The following is a 24,624-nucleotide window of genomic DNA, read 5'->3' on the forward strand; positions in this document are numbered from 1 at the left end:
CCACAAGTGGGACGACAGTGTGTATATTTGATTTTTATCTGGTTGTTTTAACTCTCTGAAAGTGTTGCCTTTTTGTTGTTTTTCTGGTTATTGATACTGATGCCAGGGAGATATGCACCAGAAAGCTAATTCTATCTGACCTCTGGGATCAGCCCTTGACAGTGACTATGATCTAGAAAAGCAATCTTTGTGTTCCACTTCATGAAGAAGCATACCTCGAAAAGGCACCCTTAGGCACTAAAACACAATCAAATGTTCTGCGAGCAAACATTCTATTTGTTTTTACCTTGATTTTCAGGCGATAGCTACTATGTTGTAAACTTTTGACAACAGTCTTTAAATAACCCAATATGCTGTGGTAGAACAAGGCCACTGATCACTTTATATTCTGGCTTTCAAAACCAGTTTAAGCCCTTCACAAACTCCACACCGTACTCAGTCAGCACATCATGTTGTAACACTGTTTTTCTGTGTGAGTATGCAATGATTTGGGATCATGAGATGTTTTAATATTTGTGCTGGTGTGTTTGGATGCGTATTCAGGCTCTGTGGACCCATGAATAAGTTTGGCGATAGCTCTTCTATAGGATTTAGGGGAGGTAGTAACACGCTAAGCACATAAGCCTGTTATAACACGTGTGAACATGGTGTGGTACATTGAAGGCACACTGGATGTTGTTCGTCCATTGCGCTCTCTTACCAGCACCTGGAGATGTTGATTATTCTACAACTGAGATCAGTTGTTCAACAATCCCCAAAATGTTGCACAGAGGCAAGGAGCAAACGTTTTGCTACACTCTTCAACTCAATACTGGAGAATGTATGGACCAAAAGGGAAGTAGAATACAAGATGGAAAATAACTGAAGAAAAAAGTTGAGGGTGAAACAGAAATCTAGAATAATTACGGTAAATATTATGGTGTATAATATTGTGTCTCTAAATGGTTTTTGATAGAGAACATAGAACTGGCTTGCCTAAACTTTTCTGTCAGTTTGCCTCCGAGTTGAGGGGCCCTGATGGCAAAGACCTGGTTTCATCTTGTTTTTAGCCTTTAAAAGTCCCTAGAAGGACATTCTGGAGGATCTTGGGCTGCAGGCTCATATAAGGTTTGGGGGGTCAGGAGCTTACTCAGTAGTACCCTTTAAAGTGATCCATAACATCTTAAACTTGTGCTACTTGTGCACTCTAAAGTGCACAAGTAGCTGGTATAGAAATGCAAAACAGGAGTATTGTGACTGGTATATTACATAATGAGATGTGACGTTTTTCTCCTTTTATTTCATTAGGTTCACTGGCCTGCTCCCAGAGACAGAGTCGATATGTGCAAACTGGCAGGCAAAAATGCAAATGTAAGTTATTCTAAAGAAAGTCACCTCTGTACTGTCCTGTATTGTTGTTATAATATACAGTTTAATCAAGCTTCTTCTAATAGTTAATCACTGCTCTTTTTCTGTCGCTGCTTGTCCTAGTTGGAGTGTGCTAACTTTGTAAGGGTCCTCCACAACTACAATCGGACACATTTCTATGCCTGTGGGACAGGATCCTTCCACCCCAGCTGTGCTTTCATTGAAGTCACTGTCCACAGAGAGGTAAAGTGGATATGAGTGCATCTCAGCAAAATAGCTGACACAAGTTCAGGAGTTGCGTTTAACTTTGCAAAAGTTTAATGTTATAACCATTATCGTCTCTCAGGATGGTGTTTTCCAACTGCTGTCTAGTACAGTAGAGTCTGGCAGATTGAAATGTCCTTTTGATCCCTTGCAGCCATTCACCTCAGTCCTCACAGGTAATACGAGCAATCGCAACACACTCTGGCAGTCCTCTGCCTGCCTTATCTTTCCTGCACCAGAGTTGTATTGCTGCACAGCACCATTTACCCAGGAATAAATTATGATTCACTTCAAGTCTCCACAGTTGTTTGAGTAAATTTAAAATACTTACTGAGATAAGCCCATGAAATGGTAAAACATTAATGTAATTTGTCAAAATGGTTTGTGGTTAAGTCGTACATGTTGTATGACTGCTATTTGACTTTTAATTATAAGTATAAAAATGTTCTATATTTGCGAGTTTATTATCTGCATATTTTAATGTCAATATTTATTAACCTGCGTCTGTAATTGTTCCAGATCAGTACCTTTATGCGGGCACATCATCAGACTTCCTGGGCAAAGACACAACGTTCACACGCTCCCTTGGCCCTCCACCTGACCAGCACTACATACGCACAGACATGTCTGAAGAATACTGGATCAATGGTACACACTGAACATAGCCATATGAGCATGCCGAGTGCACTCAAAACTTGTTATTGCTTTTTCTCCAAACTTCCAGCCTCTCCACCGATACAAAGAGCCTCTCTGTGCCCTCAGGATGGTTATTGACATTCCAGTGTGGAGGAAACAGCCCACTTATTCATTTAGCTGTAACTTTTTATATGAATGCCATAGCTGAACAGGGACCACACCTACGGGGGAATTTACAGTGTGCCACAAAATTCACGTTCTTAGTCACACAACCACACACACACACAGACAGGCACGCACAGTCATCACTGGGAGGGAGTCACCTCTCTATGTATACATCAGTCTCGAGTGTTTTACAGCCACTGATGAGTTGTCGTGTATCCACTGTTGTCACCGGGATCTAAATCCTTACACATGGCCTCCACATTTCACAACCACACAGGCAGAGATGTTTGGAGTCATTATGTCTGTGTGTTTCTCTCTCTCTCTCTCTCTGAGTGTGTGTATACGGCATGTGTTGGTGCAGGCATAGAGAAAGAGCCCATCTTGCAGTGTTTCTGTTCCTGTGAGCCTGAGAAACATCTTTCCAGTGCTGCAGGACTAACGATTTCCTTCTGTCGAGTGTGTTAGCAGTCGTACATTAAGCTGTTCCAGTTGGGGATTCACCCTCTGGTGGTTGGCTCTGCTTCTAGGGGATTGAACTAATGTTGATGTAATGTCACTGCAACACTATTTAAGCCTTTGGACTAGTTCCCGCCTGAATCAGGACACTGATGGCAACATGTTGTTGATTGTATCCTTTCCCCACAGCTATTTCCTACATGATGTGCAGTGTTTATCATCCTTGTCTTGTCTTTTAAAGCTGCAATAATCAATACTTTTATAACAACAGATAAAATGAAACATGTAACCTGTCACTCACAGTGACCCAACTATGCAGTTCCCCTCAGCTCTACGGAGTGTTACATTAGCTTTCAGCTCCTTGTTTTAATTTTACGGCAACTTACATTTTTTTGTTAACTCTAAACTGCTTTAATCGACCTAATTTTCAGCTCCAGCAGGCAGCTGTTTACAGTAAAAAAACAACAAAAAAAATGTGATTAACCCACTGTATGCTACCTGTCCCGCACCAAAGAGCAGACAAAGGTAGCCACTAGCTTGTGAACACAATGGGACGTTTAGGAGCCAAACAGACATATTTCCCCTTGTTGTTGGTGGAGGCCAAAACAGAGCAAGACAGGAAGTTATTGTTGGTCTTACATTTATTTGGTGCCCAAAAACACTACTCAAAATAAATGCTACTGTTGCGCTGTCTCTGCTCGATGTGTTAATGAGCAACATATTCAACTTTATAAGGTTGTAATATGTCAATGTTGTGAGTTTACAGCTTGTTCTGCTGTTCCCAATCAACTACTTTGAACTGATTACTGTTATTAATCAGTTACTGAACACTGGGGACACATGATCAGGGTAGATATTTGAGCCTGGGTGTTCCAGTTAAAGATCTCTATGCCACACTGCTGCTTAACAGATACTGCCAGACAGGCATTCAGTAAACAAGACTGCTTTTAAACTAACCTAAATATCCTGGAAGTCACTGTATCAGTCTATGTATCAAACTATACGGCAAAGAAGATTTGTGTGCAGCCCAAGCTTTAGCTTAGTAAATATAAACTGTAATACATCAGACCTTTCTGTATAGAGCAATATTGTAAATAAACATGTGCTAAGTGTAGTGTTAATGCCTCTTCAAGGCTACAGCACATGGCAAATCCATTATCTGACTTATTTTAACACTCTCCCCTCTCTCTCTTTTCCTCCCCGTGTCTTCAGAGGCCAGGTTTATATCTGCTCATCCTATTGCAGACACCTACAATCCAGATGATGACAAGATATACTTCTTCTTCCGCGAGGTGTCGTGGGAAGGAAACGGCAAGAGCATCCTGTCCCGTGTGGCTCGTGTGTGCCAGGTGGGGTATTATACAAGAGGTGTAGAAAGTGTGAGGTTATACAGAGGGTGGGCAGGTAGGGAGGAAAGAAGGGGATGGAAGAGTGAAAACTCCAACTAAAGAAATGGAGCTGGGAAGACAGAGTAGGTGCAACACTGTGGGACCATAGAGAAAGACAGTAGGAGTGCAAGACCTCTTACAGAGTGTAGGGGAGTCATAACTCCTACAGCCCTCTGATCGGATAAGGATCTTTGTGTCAGCCTCTACAGAAGTGTTTTATGTCCCCTAGGAGGATGCCTTTCTGATACATTCTTCTTTTGTAGTTATCAAAAAAGAGTCTATCCGGGGCAGTAAGTCGTGGTTTTATCCTCTTTGTGCTCTGCTGACAGGGCATTCTTATTGCTGCTGCCTACTTACACCTTACACCTACGCTGAGATCGATGTAGATCTTTTCGGCATAATTTCTTTCTTCAAAAGTTTGCATTTATCTTTATTAAAAGGGTGATGAAGAAAGAATATTTAGTGTGGTACCATTACGTTGTATGAGATTATGTTTATTTGGCAGATGCTTTTGTCCAATGCAATTTAGAGTGAGAGCATTCAGCCTTTAATGCAACAAGAGCTACAAGTCATGATTAAAAGGTCTATGTGAGAAGCATAGAAGCACAATGCCAAACTTCAAATGCATACCCAACAGGACCTAATACAAGCGTTCTCTATGTTCAATTGCTAGATGCTGCAAGATATTTGAGGATAATATCATGTTTCAGTGCCCATTAAGTTCTATTTGACGAAATGTCAAAACAACTGTAAGCTTCGATGGCACTGCACAGCTGACTGAGGAGCGAGTAGATTCATGATTGGGGACCTTTTGTATACCATTCAGTGTACCATTAGTCATTTCAAATGTGACTAGCCCACACAGCAGTTTGCTATTAGCATTCTGAGACCTATTGCTACATTCTTAGAAAAAAGCTTTCAGCCTATTTATGACTTGTAAATATGTAAGCTGTAAAGCAGACTGGAAGGACATTCCTCCAGATTACAGCCCTCTATTTTTTTCTTTCTGTCTCTGTTGGACTTTGTATTTTTCCTTTACTTTCATCATTTCTGTAAGTGGGTTTTCCCCTGCATGTAAAAGGAGCGAAGGGAAGGCACTTCACTTCAATCCTCTTTGAAGATTATCACCATTGTCAAACATCATCATTAAGTGCTTAGATTTTTTTAAACACTAGTGTGAGTGTGTGTGTGTTGAACCCTAACTCTATATCAATTAGTTAGTACACTGGCCAACTTTAATTGGGAGGATCTCTAAAGTTTTCTATGCAATACAAAGAGGTGCACTTGAATGTCCTTACCATAGCTTAATCAAAGGTTGCTACTTAAAACAGCAATTCATATGCCAAGATTACCACTCTACAGCCTCACTTGATTTTAGTACTCTCTTCAAACATGCTGCACCTCCATTTGTTTCTCTCTCCTTTGATGTCTCTCCGTCGTCTCTCTTTTTCCTCTCTTTCAATTACTCCAGACTGTCATTATACTAACTAGAAGGTCTCCTTTGTGCCGGTTAAATAAGCAGATCCGTACTAGAGGCATGCGGTTCAACTATTTATTTTCCTAATTAGTGCAGGAAATTTGAGTCAGGCTGCGATGCTGTGTGTCGTCTCTGTGTTTAAATCCATTATTAGATAGATTACAGTGGGATTGGTGGTTAAGTGCAAAGTGAGTATTTATTAATTCTGGTTGTCCTTTGGTCATGTTGGACAGCTGCACTATGCTGACTGGTTTTGTTACAGTGTATGTGGTTGTGTTTCAGAATGATGTGGGTGGGCTAAGGAGTCTGACCAATAAATGGACCACCTTCCTCAAAACCAGACTCGTGTGTTCGATCCCTGGACCAGACGGAGTGGACACACACTTTGATGAGCTCCGTAAGTGATTGTGAGAATAAATGGTGACAATCTGGGCCAATAAACTGGGTATTATCTTCCAAAGTCTACCTTCTAAGTGCACTTCCATCAATGTCAGCAGTGGCACAGTGTTAGAAAAATCTCTTCTGTGCAGATTAAGGTAATTAAACAAATAACCTCCGTGTTGTTTCCTCTCTTTCTTATAGAGGACATCTTTATGCTCCCTACCAGAGATGACAAAAACCCCAAAGTGTATGCAGCCTTTACCACCTCCAGGTAAGTTTTCATCACACCATCATCAATACTACAACACTCTCCTTTTCTTCCATAGCCTTAACCTGGTCTCTTGTTTCCTCTTTCCTCTCAGCTCCATTTTCCGTGGCTCAGCAGTGTGTGTGTACAGCATGGCGGACATTAGGGCCGTGTTTAATGGACCTTACGCACACAAGGAGGGGCCCGACCACCGATGGGTAGAATATGAGGGAAGGATACCGTATCCCCGTCCTGGAACGGTGCGTTGCCGACTGAAAGGCCCAGAGACAAACTGGCAGCTCGTACTTAATTGATCCGAGCTAAAGAGGATTTTCTTTTCACAAATTAGATGAATACAATCATCAACTTTCTTACTAATTACAGAATAATAAACACGGCCTAATTTGAAAGTGTTTGGTTCAAGGACAAAATGTTCAAGATGCTGTAGGGTATGAATGCTGTCATCTTCACATGATGTATGACATAACCTTGGCTTCTTAGAGGTGATTAAAGTAATGTTAATCAGATTCTTCTTTCATCTCATTTACAAAACATAATCAGTGGGAAGGAAAGAATGTATGGAGGATTAAGTGTATGCTTCAGGTGTACAGCTGTTTGAGAAATAGTACACTCAGAAAGGGGGAGTTGGACTGACAGATGTTCCAGATGTGCTTTGCCTCCTGCTGTTCTTCATTTGACCACCAGAGGGAAACATGCACCATTACATTGTCAGTAGTCAGTTAGCTGAAAAGAAATATTGGAAAAAATAGTCACAAACAAACATTCTTGTGATTGCGAAAATTTTACAGAAGATCAACATTTTTTTATTTCGTCCTTTAGTGTCCCAGCAAGACATATGATCCAAGGATCAAGACCACCAAAGACTTTCCAGACGAGGTGGTCAGTTTCATTCGACTCCACCCTCTTATGTATCGCTCCGTCTACCCTCTGACTGGCCGACCCGTGTTCACACGCGTCCGAGTGGACTACACCCTGACTCAGATTGTGGTGGACAGAGTTTTGGCGGAGGATGGACAATATGAAGTCATGTTTCTGGGAACAGGTGAGACACATACTCTCTCCTTGCACTTCAAATTCCATATTTGACCAGCAGAGGGCACTATATCACTATGAATTGTTCTTGGCCTTAAACCGATTTTGCTGATGCCGTTGCAGTTAGAAAAACAAAAAAAAATGTAAGGTTGCACTTGGATCCAGTATCCGGTCTGAGGTTACTTGTGCATTTTAACACTAGACCATTCTCAAACCAAAGTCTGAGAATGGTCTAGTGTTTAAAATGTGTTTGTTCCTTATGTGTATGGACCAGAAGTGTTCATTTTTATTGGATACGAAAACAATACAGTACTCATACCTGGTTGGATTACATTATTCACTTCTAAATTAAATATTAATGTGGTGTGTTTTGCTTGATTTATCCCAATCACACATCCTGCATCCTGTTTCACTCTCTGTCGTAGACGTTGGCTCAATTCTGAAGGTGGTGAGCATCACCCAGGACAATTGGTCAACAGAGGAAGTGATTCTCGAAGAACTTCAAGTTTTCCAGGTTCTGTGCGCAACACAGCCACATACACAAATACAGAAAAAGAAGAACACACAATTACATTCGCTCCAAGCTTTTTGATAAATGATGCCAACTGTTCTCTAGCTGTCCTCCGTGGGACAGTTGACTCATTAGACAGTGAAATATTACTTGTATCTCTGTTGCAAACTGCCACACTGATGGGATTTTTCTGGGCTATTAATCAACAAACTTATGTGTTGTTTTTACTCAAAAAGTTTTCCAGCAATATATTTTTATTGAGGTGCTGGTGACGCTTGTTTGTTTGACTTTTTGCAGGTTCCCACTCCTATCCTAAGTATGGAGATGTCTTCTAAACAGGTTTGACCTCCTTCTTGTCCATTTGATTCCCGCACTTTTTTCTCTGCCTTCATTCATGCCACATGCATTCAGTGTGTGCCTGATGTGGCACAGGACATACTGTTTTTATCCCCAGTTCATTCATCTATTCAATTTCGCTCTCTGTCTTTAGCCTTCCCCATTTCCTTGTAGCTCTCTCTCCCCCTTCTGCTTCATTATCTTAGGGTCACGGGTGTCAGTAGACACTTCAACCCCAATCAGTGCCTCCATTAATCTCCAGCAGTGTTTGACCTGTGCGTGTGTCTGTATGTGCATGCTCGCTAGTGTTTTTCAGAGGTTGTTTGGAACTTCCGTTCGTGAATCTCCTTAAATTCAGACGAGTCAGAGCAGATCCTTAAAGTCAAATTTGTAAAAATCCTTAAATCTCTGTGTTCTGATTATGTGCCTGTTTAAGGTTATGAGTATTAATGTTATAAAGCCTTGACCCCCAGGTATTTTTTTCCCTCTAACCAAAGGAATCTCCTTTGTTGATAATACAATTGAACTTGATATTGATCTGTATGTCTACCTTTTCCTGAAGCAGTGTGTGGTGTGTGTTTCTCTATAGCAACAGCTCTACGTGGGTTCGAGTGAAGGGCTAGCCCAGGTTTCGCTCAGTAGATGTCAACTGTATGGCCAAGCCTGTGCTGAATGCTGCCTGGCAAGAGACCCCTATTGCGCCTGGGACGGACACACATGCTCACAATACATCCCTGCATCCAAGAGGCATGCTAGACCCGTGAAAATTCACTTTGCCGACTATGTAATATAACCTAAAACATGCATACATCCTCAGTAAACATGTAGGATTGTTAAAGTTCAAAACTGTAACTCTCTGCACATTCAAAGGACAGGAAAGAGAGTCTAGTGTCCATTGGTGTAACTCTTTTATGTGAGAATACAGAGAGGCCAGATCACTTGTGCTCAAATGTTCACGTTTATGTCCATTCACTGTATGTAACTATGTTAGAGAGATGCTGCTCCTCGGCGGATTAATGTTACTGTCATGCAACTCTTCTCGAGTGAGTCCTGGTGGTGCAATGCGTGAGCGGACTGCTTGTGTGTCTGCGTTTCTTGTTTGTGTGCTTGCTTGCATGAATCAAGTCTCTACAGAATCGATACCCTACGGTTTGAGGTCACACTGCCATATTTTTGGCCAGTGGGGATGCTGTTATGGTTTGTGGAACAGTGGAGTCCCTGCGTTTGGTCTCCAGAGCTCTTTGAAAGCTGATCTCCACAGTGTCGGGGAGTGTAGGCTACAGATGTCCAAGTACAAAGAACTGACAGGAGGTGGAGGAGGTGAAATCAGTAAAAACTGAAGGAGTTTTTTTGTCCAAATCACAGGTTTCACAGATGACAACTAGAGAAAGACACAGAGGTATCACTAATCAGAGGTCACATTAAATCACATTTTAAGAGGTTGGAAAAAAATGCTGCTTGAGTTAATTGTCCGGCAACTTCTTCAAATGCTCACCAAAGCAAATTTTGAGAAAACATACCCCAGTTTGAGATGTGTGAGAGGTTCTTTGTTTTAACTCCTTCAAAACATTCTGACTCAGGGGAAAAACACATAAAACAGAATGCATGTTTTTGTATGAGAAACTATGGTTATTGGTTATTGACATAGTTTCTTTAGTATTATTTACATATTTATTTATTTTAAATAATTAGCATTAGCTATTATTTTCAGCTTGATCAGTGTTGCATTCAGTTTGGTTATTGTGGTGCGTTTGAACCCTGATGGGGATCACCAATCCCACTTTTTTTTAACAAAATCAAAAAAAAAATACTGGTGACATGTCTTTCAAAATTAAAATTAACTTTTATCCCAATCGTGTGTTTGTTCTCCAGGCGAGCCAGAAGACAAGACATCAAGCATGGAGACCCTGCCAGTCAATGCTGGGACACAGAGGAGAGTACGTATACCTTGGTCTCTTAAGAAGTTCGGCCTTCATCTGTCTTTGTAAGAAAGCTGTAAACACATACACAGTAAACAGATAAAAGATTCACTTAATTAATCGATAGAGGAAACCTGCATGAGGTACGTTTTTTTAGAACTAGAGAAACTACTCTTGGATCGATAACAGTAGTGTTTCCTTTAGGTCTTGCTGGGGGACGGGTGGAGGAGAGGGTCCTCTATGGGGTGCAGAGCAACTCGACCTTCCTCGAGTGTATCCCCAAATCTCAACAGGCTCAGATCCAGTGGTACATACAGAGACTTGGATCCGAACGCAGGGAGGAGGTCAGAGAGCGCACTCGTCGACACGTGTACACACACCATCCCTCCTTCCTTTCCTTCCTTTCCTTTCTCTCTCCACTCTCTCAGAAGTGTGAAGGTGAACTTTTTGTTTTTCGAGTGTACCAGAGGGGTCACATGTTCTTCATGCCAGGTCACAAAGCAGGGAAGTTACAGGGCCAAATACCAACGTTTATCACTGCAACATATGTAATTTTTTTACACAAGTACTTCAAAGCATCCAAAAACATTTTTACAACTTTACTTCAACCTCATCTGCTGTGAGGTCTGAGCCTTGAATCCATCAGCAACTGTTTTAGCCACAAATCATATTGCTACAGGTCCTGCTTATCTTGGGGAAGATAAAGCAGCGCCTGGACCTAGAGGAGACTGTTCATAGCTTATAGTGTATACAAAGTTGAATACCCAAAAGTCCCATTTTTTGGGGAATTATCGGTAATAAGGGAGCCAGGGTCTCACTATTTTCTTATTTCCTTATATGTTCGTTATTGATGTTTGTGACTGTCGAGGGATTTCTGAAATTTTCTCCAGCTCCTCTCTTTTATTTCTCTTTTATCACCTTCCCCAAAAAGGTGAGGAATGACTTAAACCAGACCCATCTGAGTGGATGGGACGTTATCTATCCCTATGAAAAATGGGGGAAAATAAAAATGAGAATTGCACCCTGGATTTCACCTTTTTCTTTGCATTTTCTCATTAGGTATTCACGCTGGAATGCAACTGCTTTTCCCTGTGGGCCAGTGGTCCAAGGGAGACAATAGATACTTTCAATTGTGTTCTGGACAGAAAATGGAATGGTGGATCAGGAAACAAATTATACACACTTTAAAAATACTGACTTCACACAAAGCATTACTTAAAAACAGCCATCTTTAGGGCATGTTGGAAGCGGAATTTCCAGCTGTTGCGAAGTGGTGCATATTTAGTGTTTATTTTCAAAACCGTTAAACAACCTTGTACTGTTTCATTGCATTGGACCAAAGTCACTTGAAAACTCAGATCCTGGGAGACGGGGAGGTGGACAGAGAAGGACAGAGAGCCTAATGTGTTTGTATTTGAGGTGTGGAAAGGAACTCATTGATGATGACACTCGTCTCCTGAATGAGACAACAGAGACCTGCTTACTCAGCACCTCAGTGCCCTCCCCTCCCCTATCCAAACATACAAACCTTCCTCCACCTACTGCGAGTGGCCCACTCAACCCATTCACTCCTCCTCTCTCGCCCCACTTCACGATACACTTATTTACTCCCACGACTGGCCCCCTGTCCTCTCTCTCAGGGGTGAATGTAAACAAACTGACAGGTGCAGAGGCCACTAAAGAACCATGTGTTCCTCTCCTTTATAGGCCTGCACAGCAGAAAGCCCAGCATTTCCCTTGGTGTGTGTGTGTGTTTGTGTATGTTTGTGTGCGTGTTTCTTTATGAGCCCCTACAGCAGAAATGATAACAGAGCGCTCCCTAGGGACAGCCATGTGCCCATGTGTTTTGGGGTAATGGACACAGTGGGGTGTTTTCTTTGTTTGTGTGTCTAGGCATGCAATGATATGTGACCTATTGTACTCTAGACAAAGTGATGAAGGAGTGAATGCAGGAGTTCTTCCTCCCTCAGGATTGTCATGTGAATGACACAGAAGCCAAGAAATTATAGCAGATTGTACAGAATCTGTAGGATCAATAGCAAGTTCACTGGTATTTACTACGGCAAAGCGTCCGAGAGGTTTGGCTGTGTTGGAGCATGTACATACAATTCATTTCTACGTGATAGAAAATGTATCTTAACTTCTTCTCTGCCAATGAAAAGGTAGAGAAAGCCACCACCTGGACTAACTGGCAGCCCAATACAATTTTTTGGGTTTCACAATTTCTCTGAGGAATCTCAGACTGGGCTTTATAGCAAGAACCTTTACACAAACTTGTCATAATGACCAATGTTCATATTTGTTATGATTTATAACAAGACAATTCTGCTTTGGTGCTTGAAGAATGTCCTGATGATGAAGAAATCAGATGGTTCATTAAGATAAAAAGAAAATAAATAGGCACACACAGCTTTATAATACAGCCTTTGCATGAATAGATACATAAATAAATGTATTTCTATGGCTGAGCAGCTGGTAAACATCTCAAATGTTTGTAGACAGAATACCAAGGACAAAAGGAAACTGCAACACAAATGCTTGGATTTATAAGTAATTATACATGACTGAATGATGCATTGTTTCTACTAATGGGCCAATCAATTTGTATTTAATTAACATTTCAGACTACAAACATGGCTTTCAAAGTGAATAGGAAAAATAAGAAATAGTTAACTAGTAATAGACAAACATATTTTCTTAAACCGGACTGTGAGTTTAATGCTTGAATACGTTTTTATTCTCCATTTCCCTCACAGGCAACCCCTCTGTAGTAGTTCGTTTTCACTACTTTTTGCTTCTTTCTCATGTGAGCTCATATTTACCATTAAGCACTTGAGTGATTGTTTTCTTGGCTGAGCCCCAGCAATGCTGCTGACAGTCTAAACATAGAAAATGAGTTCAAGTAAACCACACCAAGCTGGAGGTCAAAGAAACACTCTGTGTACTCTTTCAGGTGATGGGAGAGATAGTTGTGTGTGTCTTAGTTTGAACTGTGTAGCACGGCATGTTTTTCAAAATGTCTTTTCTGAGCCGTGTTACTTTGAAGATATTCAAATAGCTTTCATGTCATTGATGCTTTTTGACTATTTCCTCATCTTTGTACATGACATGATCTGACTGACTGCCACTTGTTTTTGTTGTTGCTCTTGTCCTTTAAGTTGTCGTCATGGTTTTCTCTCTTTCTTTATCATTACCACCCTTCGTTAATGTTGCGTTTACCGGCAGCTGTGTCAAGCAGAACTAAATGTAGACCGGTAACCTGCATTTACAAGATGCACAGATGCCAATAGTGTTGTGGGGCTTCCCTCGTGCGGGACAAGGTGGTACCTGCTCTCACAGCTGGACATGTGGTGTTGGAGCAGGTGATTTCTGAAGTGTCTGGCTTATGTCGACCTCTCACTCCGTGTGCTTTTCTTCCCTCTCCGTTTCCTTCCGTCTCTCATCCTTTGTCCTCTTCTGTCCCTAAACCTCCCTCATCAGTCCCACCTTAATCTCTCTTCACTTAGTTCTTGCCTTCATGCTCCTTACTCTACTGTGGTCGCTTGTGCTTTTTCATGTTGTCTCAACACTTTCCTACAGTGACTTCCCTTCTCTGTTTCTCTCCACATTTTCTGCCTCTTGATGGGTTTTGATAAACTGCTCCTTGACTAGCTGCTCGCAGCACCTGCAGCCCACCCCCGACACTTATTCTCATCATACACAAACTCCCTCCTCTTATCCCCTCATAAGAAGGCAGCTTTTAAAGATTTGAGCTGGAAGAGATCCCTCCGACTTTCTCACAGCATGTTTGTGCGTCTGTTAGTGCCTGTTTGTGTATTCACCTCCTGGAGCCTGGAATGCGGGCCCATAAGAAAATGTGCAATAAGAAAAGCATGGACACATTTAAATTTCATCAGAGGTGTTCATTAGAACAAAGCATAGCCTTGCTGAAAGCATGGGAAGTTCTTAAACTGGCATTAAGTTTGCTTAAAGCTTAAGCTTTTAAAACACTTGCCCACACCAGTGCTTCATTTCATAATTAAAAGCTGCAGTAAGCTTGCAGTACGCCACATGCATGCGCGCTTGTTTACACATGCAAATATGCATGTAAGTGTTCCTACGAGCACAGAGCTCTGTGCAATACACTTAAAAACTGCATTGCTATTCCTTGCAGGACTTTGTTAGCTAATCACACACACACACACACACACACACACACACACACACACACACACACACAAACACACACACACACACACACACACACACACACACACACAGGTACACTAATAAAGACAGACCATCTGGGTGAATTTCAATGTCTGGCATTGCCATTTTGCAACAGATGCCTTCATTTTGGATGGGGAGTGGGGGTGGGTCTCTCCAACATAACCGCAGAGATGTTGCATAGGTGAGATTTTACGTTGTTATCCCATGTGTTTTTTCAAGTCTGTCAGGTGTGTCAGGAAATGAGTATGTGACGGGAGACAGACTAGTAAGTCTAATATGGGTGAGGGTCAAGATCCAAAGAGCCTCTTAGGTCTGCGGGTCTGCCTCTGGCTGGACAACACATCATCAGTGTCAGACCGAGAAACCACCACAGACCCAGAGTTCATAGAAAGATAAACAGGCAAATATTCACTGTTTTCTACATGCACTTACACGTCTGGGGGGTCAGAGCATGACTGTGGGATGTATGCTTTTGAAGCATACACACATGCACAAACACACACTCACACGTACTGTCATGCACACACATTCTCAGTCCTCTGAACACAGCTGTGTTGTTTTTGGCCCTGACAGCAGCTATGCCACCTGATGAATCATGTTGGATGCTAAATGAAAAGAGGGGGTTATAAACATTGCCACGCTACTTACCCTTACACCTTGATGACAAGCACAATCAACCTCACACATACACATGCACACACACACCCACACACACCTACAAACACACCATTTATTTTGCTGAATACCTTCTTCAGCCTTTGCGTACTGCTTCCACTCATCATGCATCTAAAGATCTCTCCACACCACATAAAGACCCCCCCCCAACGCTGTGAGTGACACTCACCACACCCAATTCAATATGTTTCCTGTGTCAGGGGTCATTACCATGTCTTGCGCACCTTGGAAACAAATCAGGCATGTATGTGTGTAAACAGGGTGGCAGGTATCAAGCTGGCGTTTTGTATGTATGTATGTGTGTGCAGTTATTCAGATTGATTGTTTGTGGGTAGGACATTTCTTGTTGTTTTATAGTAAAGCTTTGAATCTTGATTTATGAAAGCAGTACAGGATTTCACATCATTTTGTTGTATAGTGTACTAAGCAAAGGCAGCTGTAGTGACAGGACCTTATTCTTTGTGATGAAGCTCTTACATGTCTCTTTTTGTGTCCCAGGTCAGGCTGGATGATCGTGTCATGCACACAGATCGAGGTCTCTTGATTCGCTCCCTCCAAACCTCCGATGCTGGTGTATATGTTTGTGTTGCTCAAGAGCACACACACTTTACCCAAACTCTCCTGCGTCTCACGCTGCAACTTGTTACACATGGACAACTGGATGGGAAGCCCAAGCCCAGCGAAGACCCTGCGGTGGAGCCACGGCACGGCGGGGAGTCCCGCCATCGTTATAAAGACTACCTGAGAGTGATGAGCGCTCCCTTTGTGTCTCTGGAGGAGTACTGTGACTCAATGTGGCTGACGAAGAGGCCGTCAAGGGTGCGAGGACGAGGCTTAGGAGCTGGCAAATGGAAACATATACAGGAAATGAAGAAGAGCCGGAACAGGAGACAACACAGAGAGAGGGAGGAAGAGTGGGAAAAACAGGAGCGAGGGAGCGAGGGAGGGTGGTGAGGACAGCGAAGCAGTGAGCGATGTGGTTAAAAAAAAACATTCAGGGTTACCTCTCTATATTCACCGGTTGGATGAAGAAGCAGAACGTGACACTGAACTGCACAATTGCAATGACAGATCAATCCATGAGCAATGTAACTTAGAGTCAATAAAAGACTAACTCTGAAATATACAGTTCAAGAGTTCAACTAGCGATTTTAAACAGTTTTGGGTTGTGAATACGTCATTTAATTCATCTGCCAGCATCTGTCCTGTTTGCAGACAACATAGCGTTAAATAAACATGAGAGACTGAATAACAATAATTATTGCAATCTGTAAAACCATAAATTTAGCACAGCCATCCATTTCACCGGCAAAATGGTTCCCCCAATAGTATAGAATGACCATTAATCATTTGATAATATTGAAACATATATTTGAATTGGTGAAATTGGGAAAATATAAAAAAATAACGTGTGATGACTATAATGTGGTGATGACAATGCATTCATGTTGAATGACTGTAAATATTTATATACCATGTACAGGAGATACAGTATGCTCAATTTAGTTTTATTACTGATCCGTATAACTGTAATCATAATCATGTATTGTGTTTGGGCTGACAAAACGACATATTTTTGTACAAATGCTTCACTCCTATACTGTAGGCTCAATAGATATTTTCATAATTGCTGATTATTAAAGTTATTTAAATAAATGTGTCTTTGGGCCTCTCTGCCCTGAATGGCTTTTTCTTTCATCGTGTGAAGAAATATAATCAATATACAGAAAATGTATTACTGTAAAAGAGCAGCTACAGGCAGTCTCAAGTAAACAGCTGACAAGGTTGAGAATGGGTAAGGGTTAGTTCAGCTGAGCCTCTCCTGATATAGCAACACAAGTCCCTGTACACTGTATACAGATGTCAGAATGATTCAGGACCAGCTGGTCTCTTTTTATGTGTGTGTGAGAGTTTGTAAAAGAGAGAGAAAGTGGGCATCTTCAGGAGAAACCATGCAAAATATGAAAGTTTTTGATCACACTAAGCAATTTACAGGATTCCTAGAATATACTGACAAAGCTCTAAATGCATCAACATCATTTTCATGAGCGTGAAAAGCAAGCATTATGCAACCCCATGTGTCTGACCTGAATAATACTTTTAGACTTACATAATAATGTAGATGATATCGTACACAGTGCTTGGGTATAATGCTGAATACAATATAACAAAGGTTTCTCTGTGAAATACATTGGTCGTGGGAATCCTTTGTTTTAACAGACTTATCCAATTTAGCTGGAGCTCCTGAAATACTGCAGGTAGTCTATCACCAGGTAAATGTGTCCCATCGGCCAACTCAGGGGTGGCAGCAACAAATTACATTTTCTGTTACTGAAACAGTCGTTTTTCTGAGTGCTTAATAATTGGTTGTGTTGGTTTGGAGATAAGGTCTCTGTGCTGTGATGTGTATTCGTTAACATGCTAATGCACTGTATTTTGTTGCCTAAATGTCTTCTTTAATTGAATGGGTCATATATTACATACTATATATTCTTATATATTAGAATATTCTTATATATAAGTAAATGCTTACCTTTTAAAATGAACGTTTACTCAGAGTACATTTTAACTGTCTTACATTTTTTTTTATCTGAGTACATTTTTACACAATAAATTTGACTTCTACTTAAAATGTATTTAAAGGAACGCTATTTTTACTTGAGCAACGTATTCTTGTACTCTTTCCATCCTTCCCCATGCTAATAATAAATCATTGGAAAACTTCTTTCAATATCCTTTTATTTCTTTTACTGACCTCCCCTACACAACTAGTACGGTCTCTGTGTTGAAACACTTTGCATTTGATTGTCTTAACTCTACAGACACCACCATGCCTCTTATTTCATTGCGCTTACTGTACTTGCCCTCTATATACAAATGCACAAAGGAACAGCATTCGAGTCTCCCATTTTGTGGTGTTCCACAGTGATTTCTCCACGTTTCTTCTAACAAAGACAATAAATATTTTAAGCACTTCCTCCTTGTCTATAGTTTATTTATCAGTCAGCTGCAAAGAACAAACTACATCTCCTCCAAAAAAGGGAAAGAGCAAAGGGACACCATGAAAGGAGTGGTTTCAGACTTTAACACAGCGGTCCTCAAGAAATATAAAACAAATGCTTAAACCACTTATATTTAATACAGAAATAAATACTCAATCTAGTCATCTTTAGGAAAAAATCTGTGCTGTTTGCATTCTTCTGGTCCTGCAACTCAATCATTTCTCCTTTCACCCCTCACTTACAATGCTATGAACTATTTAGTTCACTGAGGTCAGGAGAGTGAAGGAAATGGCAAGGGGGGAAAAACAAAACATTCCAGAAACATATTCCAAAATGAGATGTTTGAGAGGTAATGAAAACTTGGAGAGATGGAGAAAAGGTATGAGAGGTATGCGATTGAGTTAACTTGACCTTCGCATTTGATTGGAGAAGAACCGATGAGTAAAGGTGACTTGTTGCGAAAGACAGGCAGACAGAGGAACCAGAACTCAGTATGGAAGCCCATTGAGAACTTCATTAAAATGATAATGTAAACTTGAAAATGAAAAGGTAACTCTACAATAGCATTTTCTGGCATGGGCAAGAATATAAAAAAAATGAGCAAAAACTTTTTGATGACTGAGTGCCAATTTAAGGGGACAACATACATAGTGTAGGCCTACTACAGCAAATGTGAGTTGTTATTCAGAGGGTAAATTACATGTTAATAGTTTTGTTTTCTTCATTGAAAGCATTTTATAGGATTTCCGTACTGGCCCAAGCACTTACATTGTCAATGAGAAGTAATTTATTCTCGGTTTCACCTTATTAGCGGGTGGTGGGAACCAATGGCTGAGAGCTTAGAGAGAAGGTCATTGGCTCAACCCAAGAACATGATATGGATGTAAAACAGGCATCAAATCCAGCCCTCTCCCTTTTGGTCCGGCACTATGCACTCATCTGAAGAGAAAAGGACAACACAATGAATTACATCATGCTCACATGGTATCAAATAGTCATAGTATAGTAGGCAGACATATTTTCCACATTTTTATAGAATAGTATGACTTGAAATAATCATGGCAAACTATGCTATTGTATTTTTTTGAATCACATGTAAGGCATGATTTACACACATAGACAGGTAATGTGTATATATTTACAAACCCTTGGACTTTAATAACTCATGTGTGTTTCAGATTTCTGCTCATTTTGAAAACTTTCTGCACATTCAAAACATATCCATCATATCTGTGTTCTCTGAGAAGTTGAGAATAAAGTAAATATTTGAGGAAAAAAGTTTTAATATTACGAGAATGAAGTCAAAGTATTTAACTGCCCTGTAGTCTGCTGTTTGTTATGTTATTACTCTGCGCTCTGTCATACAGTTTGAAGGGAATACTACGATATCAGCAGACACATAACTCTATTAAGGACTCTCTCTGGATGAGACAAAGTTTAAGGAAGCTACTGTCCACTGCTCTCCATCTAACCAAAACTAACAGAAAACACTTCTGACATTAATCTCACCATCTTGGGTCTTATTGTGCATGCAAATGTTAACTTCAACACCTATTATGGAGTACAGGTCAAAGCTGCTTCCCCAAGCTTTTCCGAAGCACACCAATGTCGTTCCATATTAAAGCTGGGCGCAACACGACCTTAAAGAATTATCCACCGCCTTCCACCCATCGGGTGAGTTAGTATTGATATCCCAGCATGATCTGTGTCAGAATCTGAGTTTGAACACAGAGTTCAATGCTGAAGCTGTCATTTGTTTCAGCACCATGGCCAGCACTGGCCTTTTTTGAGGCAGCCTTCCCATGGTGGAGAAGACTAAAGCTGGCTGCAAACTGTATCAACTGACGCTCCACAGATGGGTGCGCGCTCACTTACGGAGCATTGCTTAGCATGGCACAGTCTTCTATCCATGAATGCATGGCTGTCAAGGCTAGTTTCAAGAGGCTTCACGCTACAGTCAGGCTGGATGTGCCAAACTCTCTGTTGTCACACCCCTGTCAGTAATGCACCTGCTAGATCCGCAAGCCATGTGGTGGTCTTCATGGGACTCCTCCAAATGAGAAAGATCCAGAGGTGGTTCGGGCCACCGCCACGTTCATCCAGTTCAGCAGAAAAGGTACTGACCATCCCTCCCTCACTGCATTCAGACCTGGCATACTAGAAAAATCGTTGTCGGGGGTTCCCTTTAGGAGAGTGACGTCACACATCTTGCGTCCTTCTCTAGATTGGATGGGATAGCCCTGTCTCAAATTGTAAGGAAAATGGGGTCTCCCCCATGCCTCGACAACATCTGTCTGGAGCTGTCCACACTACCAAAGCACTGAAGCGCCTTGCTCCAAACAGACAACATACGAGGCGCATAGGATATTATCACGAAACTGAAGTCATGTTACAATCTTGCAATTTTAAACATTTTGCGATATGCTGAGATAAAACATTGCGATATATTGCGATTAGTCACCTACTTTTCACTGCAACTAATGCAGCTTGTCAATATCTTTTTTATCAGTTAAGATAACGTTTTTAATCGTTTCATCTAACTTCAGTCATTTTGATTGCAACAAAATAGTTTTGTCAGTCAAGCAGATAAAACATTGTCATAAAAACTTTATAAATGTTGCCTCATGCACCAGATAAACTGAACCGTTTGTATTACAGTCTGCATTGTCCAATCCCGCTAACTTTACTGGACCAGAAGATCCTCAGCACCCTCTAATGGACTGAAAAAGCAATTATTACAAAAAGGTTTAAATTTGTATTTGCAATTAGGGATGTCACGATATGAAATTTTCATGTCGCAATTATTGTCAGAAGAAATATCACGACTAACAATCAAAATATTTCTAATAGACCTATACCTAATGAACTAAAATATTTTTCATCATCGGCTATTTCCTTTTACTTTGTTTAAGTCATATATTGTGGTGATTTGCATAAAAAACACAACATTTAAATGTTTAGGAAATAAAAGAATCTATTTTATTGAAAAGAAATCTTAGATTATTCATGTTTTTATGTATTTTAAGCTGCCTAGAGCTAGTGTTAGGAAGGTAAACAGGTCATAATTAGATATCTAATATCTAATTTATGTTGCAGTCAAACATGATAACTTCACTTGACTTCGCCAAATACTCCTTTTTAAGGTTTGGAGATGCACAACCTCTGTTGACATTACAGTAGCTGTGACCTGAAGATTCTTCCATAGTTCCCACATAATGTGTAAGCACCAGTCGAAACCATCTACACGACAAAACTAAAAATAATGTTTCAAGCTAAACCATGTTACACACATTCAAACCAGCCTTTTATGATACAAAACGTTATTATCTGTTCAATTATATATATCTACTCAAAATGACTTTTTTTGTCTTGAGTAATAGTCCTGAGTAGTTAATGCATAAAGCTAGTTTGAACGTCCAACTGAATACTCGCCTTGAGGAGAGGATTGACAGCATTTTAATTGTGACACTAAAAAAGCGTGGTGACATGTAAGTGTAAATGCATTGACTAAGGGTGCTGTTTTGCTTAATGTATTTAAATATTGTGCTCTGCGCAGCAGATTAAGTCTTTGAAAATGCAATGTCAAATGCTGTTTTCATGTTCAAATAGTCAGACATTTTTCATAATATTGTGACTATAACTTAAAATGATAACGCTATTGTGGTATTATAGTTTAATTTTAAGTTTACATTATCAATTTAATAATTAAGTCCCCTCTGAGCTTCCATAATTCAGGGAAAGAAACCAGATTATAAGGAAGGAAGTGCTCAATTTGATGTGATTGATGTAATGAGCTGTCTGCTTAGGACCCCTGTAGTGGCCTTACAGGATACACAGACAAAGGCACATTTCACTGTCTCGATTGTAAGTGGTTTCCCTGTGTCCAGTGACCCACGTGGACACATCAAGATTAGATACAGTGCATTGGACTGGCATCTTCCCAGTAGGCGGCTCAGGTTGGACTGGCAGTGGAGGCTCTCTAATTGACTGATATCATCTGGGCTTTATTATTTTGGATGCATCATCTAGCGATGCATAGTGGAGTTCTTTAATCAAAACAAAACAATACTTGTTATTGTGTGTCAGTATAGGTATGATTGAGTAACACATTTCAGTGTCTCTTTTGAATCAAAGAGGTAAAGATAAACTTCAATATATGTCTCAAAAACCATTATCAAGAGTGTCACAGCCTTGTGTTAGTTGGCACATATAAACAGAATGCAATGTCCGTTGACCCAAATCTGTTTCCATCATCCTGACACCAACGAGTACATATTTGTGTCAGTTTATGCAAGTGTGTCCAGGTGCAAGAATGTAAAGCAAAGGTGTTTTCCAATAAACACTGTCCAACAGGAAACTTCAACGGGACCATGCAAGAATTAAGATATCAAATACCATGACGGGACCAGAGGGAGAGAAAAAGGAGAAGAAAGCGGAATTGAGATGTCAAACCATGGAGGTGTTTCTGGTTCTATATTACAGGGGATTTACAGCTGTGCAGATGTGTGTATTTGTCAAGTGTTGACAGTGAACTTCTGGGCCGGGTGGAGACAGCCAAGTGTTGTATGGGAGCTGTCGGGCTGGGCGGTATTTATGGACGCCTGGGGGTCCTGGAAGGCGAGAGGTATGTGTGTATGAGCTGCAAACAGTTGTTACCCCAGAAGTAATGACTACCTGTGTTCCCTCTGCCTGATTTACCGACATGCATGATCTCTCCTCACTCCAAAATGTGTGGCAGGACAGGCAGGCTGCAGAGAATATCCTGAACACACCCTATGATAGATGTTTTCATTTGTTGTGTAAAGAGCTACTTTAAAAAAAAAAAACACGTAAATGAGATGTCTCAAGAGCTCCTTGCCCTATCGTTGTCCCTTGCTGTGGCAAATGCATTTTAGTGTCGGCTTTGGGTTAGTCGCTGCTGATTTGATATCGGGTGTCAGTTGGCAATGTATGTATATCAGCTTTCACAGAGGTTTCGATTATTCTCATGTTCTTCTTATTAGAGGTCAGAGGTCACAACCCCCCCCCCCATTCAGCACAAAACATTTAGAAAAGAAAGAGTTTTTTTGCAGCAGTTGACAGTTTACAGCGGTTAACAATTGCACTGAAAATAGGAATATTAAATATAATATGTGGTTTATTAAACTTACATTTACATTGTTTTTTACTGTTGTATAATTATTTTATGTCATGTGAAGCGACCAAATCAAACGCACACTTTTGCGTCACCAACAGGTGCATTTTTTTGTCTGCTAAGTGCTATAATGCTCATGGTGGATCCTCCAGCAGTGACCTCAGTGTGTGAGGCTTTTACGTTGTTAGTGACAATAATTGCTGAAGTGACTTAATCAGTGCAAAATGTTTGAAACGTCTTTTGTTTAATTGTGAGTTGTCTGTTGAGTTTTGTATCTGGTTAATTCTTATAAGGCTACAACGAGGAAGGCAGTTCTTTATGATAGTTTAAAACTCAGTAAGTATTTACTTATGTTAAATTTCTTTCAAGTAGCAGTACTTTTAATTGATTACAATACTCTAATATTGTACTCATTCCACCAGGGGAGGGCCCGATGAGAGTTTAGAGCAAATAACACAATAAATGAGTGCTGTGCATGAGTAGCAACAACATAGGCGGCTGTCCTGTGTGTGTCATGTATTGTGGAAACCTCAAACTTACAAGATAATACTTCAGCCGTGAAGGTTGATTATCTCAGTAACATTGGAAATCTTCGAGAACTTTGTTGATTTTCAGCTATTCTCCATGCCTGGGTGTAACAAAAACACTGAAATTTCAAGCTTGGCTTTGTATATCATCACACAAATACTCCCCCATATTTTCTCAAAATATCCTTTTCAAACAGCTTCAGGTTAGCTTGACTTCCAGGCAGGTTGTGAGTGTAATGAATTCAGTTCTGTGAAAATATAGAGAGCATGTGTTTATACTGTGACATATTGTTGGCAGCCTCAAATATAATCTGAAGGATTGTGTTTGGTCAGTGTTACATTTTAGATGATTTGGATTGTATAAAAAATGTAATCATTCCTCAAAACACTGTTTTTTCAAGTATCAGTTTACAATTGTTTTTACATTCTGTCATTAAGAGGACGTGTTTAACTTGATCAAAGATGTATTGGTGCAGCTAAGTCACAAAAATTAAAATTTTTATTAAAATTGAACAAATATTTGACAGACGAACCATCGACCATATAAATCCTGTTATTCTTGCAAATATTTGAAAGTGATTTCGATGCTTGTTTGTGAAACCTTTGATATTCATCCATTAAAGAGGAACGGTCTCCTCTTTCTCATCACATATAAACTAAAATATGTGTCCTATTCTTCAACAATATATGTATTCTGAGTCTGGACAATATATGAATAAAGACAGGAAGTTTGGTAATTAAACCTTGTATAAAGAAATAAAAAACGTCTTCATCAACATAATGAATAGGAATAACGTATCATCTCATTTATTAGCAGCATTTAAAAAATAACAACAAACGATAAGATGACGACTGATGATAGCAAACCTGAAAAGTAGAAATAAATTCACCTCTCAC

General features: G+C 40.4%; 1 protein-coding gene across 1 annotated transcript in view; it reads left to right on the forward strand.

Annotated features, from left to right (window-relative positions):
* The window catches only part of sema3d (sema domain, immunoglobulin domain (Ig), short basic domain, secreted, (semaphorin) 3D), a 29,577-nt gene extending 11,823 nt beyond the window's left edge, over positions 1 to 17,754 (forward strand). Inside the window, exons 4-18 of the mRNA XM_031866975.1 lie at positions 1,288 to 1,350; positions 1,471 to 1,590; positions 1,694 to 1,787; positions 2,131 to 2,259; positions 4,081 to 4,217; positions 6,016 to 6,130; positions 6,316 to 6,385; positions 6,477 to 6,621; positions 7,202 to 7,424; positions 7,840 to 7,928; positions 8,223 to 8,264; positions 8,851 to 9,008; positions 10,134 to 10,198; positions 10,385 to 10,524; positions 15,563 to 17,754. Coding sequence (XP_031722835.1) covers positions 1,288 to 1,350; positions 1,471 to 1,590; positions 1,694 to 1,787; positions 2,131 to 2,259; positions 4,081 to 4,217; positions 6,016 to 6,130; positions 6,316 to 6,385; positions 6,477 to 6,621; positions 7,202 to 7,424; positions 7,840 to 7,928; positions 8,223 to 8,264; positions 8,851 to 9,008; positions 10,134 to 10,198; positions 10,385 to 10,524; positions 15,563 to 16,018 — 2,046 coding nt within the window. The 3' untranslated portion in view covers positions 16,019 to 17,754. The remainder of the gene's footprint in view (positions 1 to 1,287; positions 1,351 to 1,470; positions 1,591 to 1,693; positions 1,788 to 2,130; positions 2,260 to 4,080; positions 4,218 to 6,015; positions 6,131 to 6,315; positions 6,386 to 6,476; positions 6,622 to 7,201; positions 7,425 to 7,839; positions 7,929 to 8,222; positions 8,265 to 8,850; positions 9,009 to 10,133; positions 10,199 to 10,384; positions 10,525 to 15,562) is intronic.
* Positions 17,755 to 24,624: the final 6,870 nt, after the last annotated feature.

Source organism: Anarrhichthys ocellatus, unplaced genomic scaffold (assembly GCF_004355925.1).
Source record: "Anarrhichthys ocellatus isolate YVR2014 unplaced genomic scaffold, GSC_Weel_1.0 scaffold2, whole genome shotgun sequence".
Classification (NCBI taxonomy): Eukaryota; Metazoa; Chordata; class Actinopteri; order Perciformes; family Anarhichadidae; genus Anarrhichthys; species Anarrhichthys ocellatus.